Source organism: Myotis davidii, unplaced genomic scaffold (assembly GCF_000327345.1).
Source record: "Myotis davidii unplaced genomic scaffold, ASM32734v1 scaffold569, whole genome shotgun sequence".
Taxonomy (NCBI): Eukaryota; Metazoa; Chordata; class Mammalia; order Chiroptera; family Vespertilionidae; genus Myotis; species Myotis davidii.
This window is the reverse complement of record NW_006299876.1, coordinates 731,900-742,533: the sequence shown is the minus strand read 5'-3', so window position 1 is coordinate 742,533 and position 10,634 is coordinate 731,900. Positions and strand designations below refer to the sequence as shown.

At 37.7% G+C, this 10,634-nt stretch overlaps 1 protein-coding gene across 1 annotated transcript in view; it reads right to left on the bottom strand.

Moving 5' to 3' along the window:
• Positions 1 to 6,647: 6,647 nt before the first annotated feature.
• Positions 6,648 to 10,634, bottom strand: part of SH2D1A (SH2 domain containing 1A) — a 25,181-nt gene continuing 21,194 nt past the window's right edge. Inside the window, exon 4 of the mRNA XM_006776033.2 lies at positions 6,648 to 8,279. Within this exon, the coding sequence (XP_006776096.1) occupies positions 8,239 to 8,279 (41 nt within the window). The 3' untranslated portion in view covers positions 6,648 to 8,238. The remainder of the gene's footprint in view (positions 8,280 to 10,634) is intronic.

The window sequence follows — 10,634 nt, the reverse complement described above, 5'->3', positions numbered from 1 at the left end:
TATTCAAATTTTCAGAAAGATCCCAAGGTTCTATATCTCTATTGCGACATGAAGTTTCATATTTAACTGTTGGCAGAAAAAGTGGTGCAATAAGTATCTAAACCTTGCATTTCGCAAGAATGCCAGCGCTTTCACATTTTCCAGATCTGCTATAGGACACTTCAAAGAAGTATGAAATGTCCTCAGCCACGATCTCCTAGAGTCGAGAACCATTTGCCCTTCCTCCCTGATTATTCCTTCCTGCTTGTTAAAGTAAATGCCATGTTGTTGTGCTGTGTTTTGACGTGTGGTGGCTGCGTTCTGTCTACCATGCTTCCCTACGGGTGTGGTACCCAGACTGAATTGCCACAATTTGCTTGTGTGCGCGTGATACCGAGGCAGCTGGCCAATGTAACTTCTCCCATACCACCTGTTTTGACTAAATTTTGTTTTACTAAATTGTCCAGCTGTGTTGGCGTCATGTAAGCATAGCTTTTATTAACCTGGGTAGCAATTTCTCATTTATATATAGGGTGTGTTTTGGTCATAGTTTCACATTAGTGATTCAGTATTTATACACTAATCCAATGGTTTTGTGCACACGAAAGGTGACTTACTACAAAGTGTGATTCTGGTACAAAAAAAAAGAGAGGCTTTAGCAGGCATATATGCCTGGGATGCCGATAAATTACATTCACTACTACTGTAGAAATTCATAAGAGCCAAAACCTTTAAAAACTAGACTGAATACTAAGCTTGAAATGAAAGTATCAAAGGGGAGACCAAGCTAAACATCACAGTAGTTGCTCTACATTGTTTTAGCTCAGTTAGATTTATCTTTTAAATGTACCATTCTGTATTGAACATCTCCCAACCATAGTCAGGAAATTTAATTAAGTGTACCCTTTCCAACCTAAAACATTTCAACTAATTATAGAGAGACAGACTATTTTTTATTAAAATAATGTATATGGTTAGTTATTTTAGTTCTCTGTCTTTGCCCATTAAATTAATTTAATCATATCTCCTGCCTAGGAAAATTACTATTTTCCAGGAAGGAAATGTGATTTTCTTCTGCGATCATTTAAAAGTTGGGAAAAGATTAGAATTAGTGTTAATGTCAGCTGCAGTTTCTCAATCTCTGAGAATCCTGTAGCAAAAGAAGCCTCTTGATGAGCTGGGAGATTTGTGCCCAGTGACAAAGAGACAGTTTATAAAATGCTGTGTAATTGGAAGTTACCACGAATGAAAATGCGTGACAGTGTGATGTGGCCCGTAGAAAATCCCCCTGAGCCAGCTTCAGTACTTTCATCCCAACTCTGAACACTTGCTGTGTCTAAAGGAGAATTTACGATGGGATGTTACAGTCTGGGTTCTTTCCAGCTACTACCTAAATGCAGTGTCGGGGTCATTGCCTTGCTTTGTGACGACAGTGTCTTTGAAAATATGCAAAGTCAGAATCCAGGCTCAGGCCAAGGTTTTTAAAGAGTCTGGCTCCTTACTACACAAAGTAGAGTGAGGGAAAAACAAGACCCACAGATTGTAGGGGAGGGTTTATCTAAACATTTAATTTTCAAAACCTTCAGGTTGGCATTACCACATTCTTACACATGTATCGGAAGACAGTGAGAGAGGGAAAAGATTCATGATTAACTCATCTCTCTTTTGAATTGGAAGCACACCAACTCAAGAGATTACTAATCCAGACTACTATCATATTATTGGTTTTTATCCCTGAATCAGGAGTGTGTTACTGGTACAGTGTTTATTCAGGATGGGATTCTAAAATGACTTACAAACTTGTTGAAAATTTGAATACCTCCACACCAGCCTAAAAATTGACCTTAAGTTCCTAGAATCTCTGATGTTCTTTTAAATTAATGGAAAAATAATTTGTGAACTGTATATAGAGAGTGCATTCGTAAGTGTGATGATGTATTTTATCACTAATCCAAGATGTCGATATTAGAGTCTATTTTGCTTATATTTTAAGTGTTATAATTTTTGCAATTCACTGATGGTGTATCATTTTCAAACTGCTTTAAATATTCATTAGAAACAAATATTTGAAGATTTTACTTAATTGTAATTACCTTAAACTGTGCATTTCTAGTTTGTAATATATATTTATTTAGTTTGTGCCTTTAGTTTCTGAAAGTTATATTTGTAATATAGTCAGAAAATGCACTTTTTATCACTTACAGCTGTGGTTTTCATACTGCCTTGAACTATTACTGTTCTCTTTACCACTTCCAAAGTTTTTTGGAGGAAAGAGAAAAACCCCAAAGGTTAGAACTAATGAGTAGTAAATATAAGAGAAACATTTTGGCATTTCTTATTAAGAATGTAGATATTGAATACATTGCTTCCTATTTGGCTGAATACAAAGAATGCCTTCATTGACTTGTAGTTCTGAAGTTTAAATTAAAGACAGGACAATTCATTTGCATTTCCTGATGAAAGTAAAAACATTTTAAAGAGAAATAGTTGCCCTAACCGGTTTGGCTCAATGGACAGAGCATCGACATACAGACTCAAGGGTCCCAGGTTCGATTCCGGTCAAGGGCATGTACCTTGGTTGCAGGCACATACCCCGTAGGGAGTGTGCAGGAGGCAGCTGATCGATGTTTCTCTCATCGATGTTTCTAACTCTCTGTTCCTCTCTGTAAGAAATCAATAAAATATATTTTAAAAAAAGAGAAATAGTTGATGTTTCACACCCAACATACAGGCAGCTGACACTAAACAGCCATACCCCATTTAATCAATTAGAGTGAGAACACAGTAGTTGAGCCTTCCTCTGAAGAACATTCTGGGCTGGAGGCCGGGAACACTCTGTGGTTGTATTCCCTGTGTTTTTTCCTAGTTAGACCCATTTTACTTGTGCTTTTTTGTTATTACCTTGGTTTGTTTTTACTTTTGCACTATAGTCTAGAGATCCAAATGAGCTGAAAAGTTCACAGTTTAACAGACATTTAAATACTTTATTTTTAGTTGTCATTCTAATCATTATTGATTAGAAGCATGACTCCTGAAAGAGAGGGAAATAAAGCCCAAAATTTAGCAAAATACTCACTATATAAATAGGCATATGTTTTATTTTTAACCCAGCAAAATAATGTATAAAATAAGCGTGTCCTTCACTGTCAATTTATCTAGAAGATCTATAATATATAGACTATATAAATATATATATAATATATGCAACATAGCCAAATGAATGAAAACTTAATAATGTATAATTTGGAACTCATATGCTAACTACATAGAGAGGTCTAAAAGTAAATTATAATTTTCACAAGATTTTTCTTTTTCATCACTGTTGGCACAGTTTCAAGCATTTTACCATGTTATTTCTACATTTTTCTTCTTTCTTTTATTTCCTTTTAAAATATATATATATTTTTAACCAGACCAGGTCCCACTATAATACCGTAATATAAGAGAGTCAGGGCAAAGTTTTTGCATTTATGAAGATATGTTTCTGTAAGAACAGTTGTAGTGGCGTTCAGTGGTAATGGAAGCAAAAGTACAGTAATCAAGTATTGAAAGAAACTTGGAGAGACTGGGGTGTATTATAGCTTATGGAAAACAGAAGGCTACAGACTGGATGCAACATTCTTGTTTTCTTGGAGAAACTCACATACACATAGCCGACCTGACTAGTACTAGATTCAGACTGCTCTTCCACAGCCTTCTGTAATGTTGTTTATTCTGAAAAAGAAAAAAAAAGAAAAAAAAAAACAAACAAAAAAAACGGAAAACAACAAACAGCAACAAAAAAGAATTCAACCACAAAATAGTGACTGTTATGTCAGTGTGTCCTTCATGTGAAAGCTATTAAGGACCAAATATACTACTGTGTGTAAGAAGAAATTACTTCCTAAACAGTAAGTGAAAATAGTTAGAGTTAAACTTGCTGTGGATTTTGTCTTGGCGGTTGTCATCTTACATTATTTGTCAAAGAAAATGTGTTTGGCAGTTAAAAATCTTTCCTTAGATTTAGTGGTGGACTTTAACCTCTTAAATAAATGTTAGTATATCAGATTGTGTCCTTGAAAAATATTTTACTTGTATGAATCATGACAATGTCTAGATCTTTACTATTCTTCTGGCAAAAGCATCAGTAAGAGAAAAGGTGAAAAAGAGAAGTATAGCCTTTATGTCAGAAAAATATTCTTTTTAGCTGCTTACTTTCTCATGAGAAGTAAAGATGTTTACAGTGTATGCCAAGATTTTCAGTTTCTATATAACAACAGTTAGAGGTTCTAATCATACTGAAAATTGTGTTATAATGGCCTGAGCCATGTTGCTAGGAAACAATAGGTTCCAATTTTGTATTCCTGCTCTCACTCCTGTGCTGAAAAGTGACTGGATACTGTACAGGTTCATGTTCTCTGGCTGCAGTTAAATGGTCTTTTGCATTTTGCTCTGGTTTTCAGGCCAGAAGCATGCATTTTTCTACAAGAGCATCACAACAACATGCTGTAAATATTTAAAGTTCAACATTATGTGTCGATATTTGAAAGAAAAAAGTACTTTGAATATTTCGTTTTTAAAAAATAAAATAGCAAATGAACGCTGCGTCCCATTTTATTTATGCGCCAAATGACCTTCTCTAGTCAGTCCAGTCACCTGAGGTGAAAAGGGGCTCCCTTATCAGGAAACAATAAACCTGTGCTTTATTGAAAATATAGGCGCAAAAAAAAAAAAAAAGGCACTAATCCTAAGCAGACATCTCTTCATTTTATTTTTCATACAAATAGAATATCTGGCACAAATGACCATTTAAGAAAAAAAATGTAAAAAAAGAATAGTAGCTATTGAAATTTTAAATGCCTCTAGGCTATGACTTATAAAAATGTTTCTCACCTGTTGATGCGTTTCTGGGCAATAGAAAGGATATCAAGAATTGTAAGATGGGGCTGGGGGAGAGTTAGGAGAGCAGAATACTCAAATGCATTGGTAAAGAAATAAATGGCAAGGAGGGCAATCAGGAAAGACTCAAAAACAATAGCTCTTCTGAGTCCCTAGGCCCTAGGCAATTACAATGGCCATTTGGCCCTGACTTTTTCACAGGTAGACATTTACTAGTGACACAGGGAAAGCTGGCCAACAGATCTTCCCAAATGCAGTTTGATAATAATGGGGTGCTGTAGTCCAAACAGTCTATTCCTGAAACTGGCTTGGAATCCTGGAATTTACAGCACTTTCTAAAAAGCCCCACTGCCTTTTGTTCACAGATATATTCACAGATACAGTGAAAAGATTCGTGAAGCAAAAGACAATCCCAATTATCTCAGCACAGCCCATCAGCAAAATGCAGCATGGGGTGCTGGTGGGGGTAGATATTAGTATCATCTGGAGATTTTTTTTTTTCAAAATATGCAGCACACCCTCAGAGTACAAAAAGAAAGAGACAAGCACTTCTACACTGAGAATTATTAGAGATTTAAGAGATTTATCCATATTCTCCATTCACTCTCACTTTGAGAGATCTTTAAATATATATATTCATTTTAAAAGTCAAATGGCCTAATGATGAAAATTCAGCCTTTTACTACAAGTTTGGACAATGATCCCAAATTATGAAAGTGTCTAAACTGGGTCGTTTAACTTCACCCCTAGCTGCAAACCTGCAAACTGCGAAATAATGGTATCCCATTTACTGCAAGGGCAAACATAGGCAACAAAATTGCATTTATAGTCCACTAACAGAAAGATTAGGCATCTTGTAACCTTGAAATGCCCAAGGGCAAATGTGGGTTTTATTATTAATAGACTCTGGAGTCTGAACTCAATAAAGTGAATCTAATAAAACACAAGTTGATGTCTACACATTTTAAAGCTTTCTCTCATACTTTAAATTCTCTATGCATTCTACCACAAATATCTTAAATTCAGCCCACTATTTATACCAGAACACTTAATTAGAGGCATTCTCGGTAGACCCACTCTACCTATGGGCCACTACCACCAAGGTTCCCTGCCTATAACTGCCAAACTGACAATTACCTAAGCTGGTCTCCCAACTGACCTTATCTCTTAAGAAGAAATTTCAGGGGAAATGAATGAGCAGTTGATCAACTGTCATGTTCCTTGTAGGCTTGCTGACACACTTTTTCTTTTTCTGAAGAGAGGTGTACACTTGGAAATATATGGCATTTTCTATCTTGACTCAGCATCTTAAAGGTATATGTTAGCATGCAATCATTTAGAATTGGCAAAGATATGACCTTTCTATAAAGGTGCAAGTTATTACGTGCCGGGAAATAGCATGGATGCTCATGCTGGGAAAGAAAAAGTGAAAAGAACTTGATAAATAAAAGGCCAGCAAAAGAAGGCAGTGGGTAACCACATGAACTGGAAAGTTTGACAGTAGCAACATCAGGAAAGCACTTACCTTTTTCAGGGAATCTGTCCAATAAGATAAGATTACCTCATCAATGCTTTATTTAATAAATGAATAGCACCTATCTCAGAATATTTAAGACAAATTAGGTAAATAACGCTTTCAAATATTTTATTAAAATATGGAAGACTATTAATGATTAAAAAAAGCTTTACCAAAAAGGGCTCTGATAAAGAAACAGGCAAACATAATTCATATAGTTAGGATTATTCCAAAATGAACAGATTATAGTAAAACAGTTACACCTATTAAAAATTAAACCCAAGCTACAAATAATTAAAAAGTATCTAAGCACATGCATTTTATTTTGAAAGTCAGCTTTTTAAATTCCTGTACAAGTTAAAAGTGATGCTTTTACTTCTAGAGATGGTTAACAGCCCAGAATACATTATTGCACTTCCATAGCATCCATGGAAAATGTTCAGAAATCAGATCTTGCCAGCACATGGAGAGTAGCTCTGTCTCTTGGCAGTTCACTGATTATTAACCAAGCTCACAACCACCCACGTACAATCCAGAATTCCAGTTTATTACTTTACAATAGAACTGAGACTTTTCCCCTGAACCATGGACCAGAGCATCTGTGTTGACTCATTCTGCCTCTAAAGACAGATGTACCTACACATCGGTGATCTCACTTACCATGTACATATCACCTTTTCTTGTTATTTTTTTGTCATTTTATTGTGACTTTGGTCTTTTATTGTTACTGTTTCTTGTCCAACTAACAGTGAGCTGCCTGAGTGCAGAGACCAGGTGAAAGTTTCCTTCTCTACCCCAGTGCCAATTATGTTCATTGAGTGAATGAATTCTCTGAGCCCTGGAGCAACTTGACGTGTAATCAAATCACAAGAGTCATGGAAACATAAAATGTGAGAAGAAAATACAAATCCCTATCATTGCGTAAAATCTTGGCTCTCACTTAGGTTGCAATCACTTGGAAAGGTTCAAAGTTAACGCAACCATAAGCTCTCCAATGGTCAGTAGGGCCACCTAATAGAGAGGCCACTCGGAAATGAGCTCCACTTGAGCCACCACTGAGGATCCACAGCTGCTGAAGCTTCCCCTTCAAAATGAGGTTTTACTTGGAGTGGCAACAATTGGGGCAGACAGAGGTAAATGAAAAACAGTCAAGTCCACTTCATCAGATTCGCAATATAATCTCCACTCCTGTAGCATCAACTGTAATAAACATTTAGAGCATATTTTAAATTATGGGATTTTTAAACTTCAGCTTAGTCTGTGGGTTTTACTCTCCAATATCTGAACACTAGGCAAGAAGGTGGCTTTCAGATTTTAACAGAAATTCTTCACTCTTTATCAAGCACTTGTTTTAGTCCACAGTGGACAGCTTCATGACTCCAAAAAGAGCCTACAACACCATAGCTAGTGGAGAGCAGAATGCCTAAAGCAGAACCACACAGGACAAAGATGAGGGCCACGAACCAGCTGTCTGCTGGATAATTAAGGAAGACATTTAAAAATCAGTAACTATCAAATAATATTTCACTAGAAATGGTGCTTTGGAGAAAAACCAAGGGTTGTTTTTATTTATATATGGCAAAAATTAACATTAATCTTTTATAAAGTATCATGTTTTAAATCGTTTCCCATTCGTAAATATAATAACTGAAAATAACCAGTGGAATTACTTTTTCCCAATCCTGATTTTAAAGCTCCTCATTATCCGTCAAGTCCATTTCAGCTTTAACATCATGTTAGATGCTTCCATTACAGGACTATAATGGTTTTAGAAATGCATTTGTAGCTCACTGAATGGTATTATCTACAATATTTAACATATATTTAAATTATTGAAAATAAAGTAGAAGGTCTTTTATTTTTCTTCATGGTGCTTTCAGGAAGACATCAGGATCTTCTCTTCTCCCTAAAGAAAAATAATAACAAAAATCAAGAAAGATAAACTTGCAAGCTATTAAGATTACTGGTTAACTCGAACTTATAATCATAAAATTTCCAACTGTATAAAGCTCACAGAGGTACAACCCAATGATATAGCTCAAGGATTAAAACTGAGTTATAAATTATGGAATGCTGAGCAGAAAAGAACAATTAGGCAATTTCTAAATTGGAGTTTTATTTCCATGTCTATGATAAAAGTCAACTATTCATTAATTTAATTTACCACTTGAGTCTAATTGTCATTTTATGCTTGAGCCCGGGTCCCTGTCAAAAAAGGCATATAACAACTCATTTTCTTTTATCATAAATATTTATTGTTTCAATCAGGCATACCTTCTTACTCCAAACAAATGATTAACCCCTTTCAATGGATGAGTAAACAATTACATATCTGATGGCTGCAGATGTTGGCTAGTATTTGGTCATTAGCCTGACACGCGCACTAAAATAGCTTTGCTCAGGAGATGTAACAATTTGTGCCTGTGGAATAATGAAGTCTACTAATTTTATTTCCTTTGCCACAGTAAAATTTCATTAATTCAGGCACCACAAATTCAGAAATCAGGATCACGTGGGCCAGGCTACCATCAACGTTTCCATCCTCAAGGGAAAATCTAGTTTACTAAGCAAAGGCAAAGGACACCCAGGTGTTCTCTGAGTTGTCCCCTCTTGAACATTATTTGTGTCTGAATTAGTGAACTGAAATGATGCTTATGTATTGACAAAAGAGAATGTGGAGAATAAGATGGAATGAGACATCAAATGTTGTGGGCTCATAAAATTTTTTATATTTTTGCAGGGATTTTTACTATAAAATTTCTTTTTTATTTTTCAAGTACAGTTTACATTCAATATTATTTTGTGTTAGTTTCATTAAATTTTATAGAACATCATATTGAAATCAAAGCATGGGAATAGTCCCCTCCCCTTTCACTTGATTTGCTGGCTACATCTACTTTCTCATTGCATTTTTCTTATAGAACTTCCTATAACTACATGTTTATGAATAGGTTGGCTTATAATCTCAAGCTTCCAAACCCCAATAAAAATTAACAGTAGGGTGGGAGTCTGTGAGAAAAAAAGAGAAGGAGATTAAGAAGTACACACTTCCACTTATAAAATAAACTAGAGGCCCGATGCATGAAAATTCATGCAAGGTAGGCCTTTCTTCCCCTGGCTGCTGGCACCGGCTTCCCTCTTGCACCCAGGACCTGGGCTGGCTTCCCTCCAGCCACCTGCAGGCACCTGGGACCCCAGCCGGCTTCCCCCAGGCTGTCCGCAGGCACCCAGCACACAGGCTGGCTTCCCTCCAACCCTGGCTTCATCACGAAGGACATCCGGAATGACTTCCAGTCTAATTAGTATATTACCCTTTTATTATTATAGACTAGAGGCCCAGTGCACAAAATTCGTGCATGGGAGGGTCCCTCAGCCTGACCTGCACCCTTTCCAATCTGAGACCCCTTGGGGGATGTCTGTCAGTTTAGGCCTGATCCTGCAGGGATCGAGCCAAAACCAGCAATCAGGCCTAAACCGGCAGTCAGACATCGCTCTCACAATCCGGGACCACTAGCTCCTAACCGCTCACCTGCCTGCCTACCTGATTGGCCCTAACTGCCTCTGCCTCGGCCCCTGCCACCGTGGCTTTGTCTGGAAGATATCCAGTCTAATTAGCATATTATTCTTTTATTAGTATAGACTAGAGACCCAGCGCATGAAAATTCACGTACTGGAGGGGTTCCCTCAGCCCGGCCCGCACCATGTCATAGTCTGGGAGCCCTCAGGAGTGGGAGGTGACCCGGCGATCAGGGGAAGGCGACGCCCCCATCACACCTCTGCTGCTGCCAATATCGGCAGTGCAAGCCTTGGCCGGCCCTGGTTACCTGAGCCTCAGGCAGCCCTGGGCAGCTGGGCAGCCGCCATCCGAGGCTTGCCTGTGCCTCAGGCTGGCCCTAGGTGGCTGGGGGGCTGAGGGGCCTGGGGGACTGGATGCTGCCATCTTTTGGCTGTGGGTGCTAACATCTTTGAGGGCAGGACAGTCCATTAGCATATTCCCTCCTTATTGGCTGTGAGTGCTGCCATCTTTGAGGGTGGGGCAGTCAATTAGCATATTCCCTCCTTATTGGCTGTGGGTGCCACCATCTTTTTTTTAATATATTTTATTGATTTTCTTACAGAGAGAGGAAGGGAGAGAGATAGAGCTAGAAACATTGATGAGAGAGAAACATTGATCAGGCGCCTCCTACACACTCCCCACTAGGGATGTGCCCACAACCAAGGTACATGCCCTTGACCAGCATCGAACCTGGGAAGCTTGAGT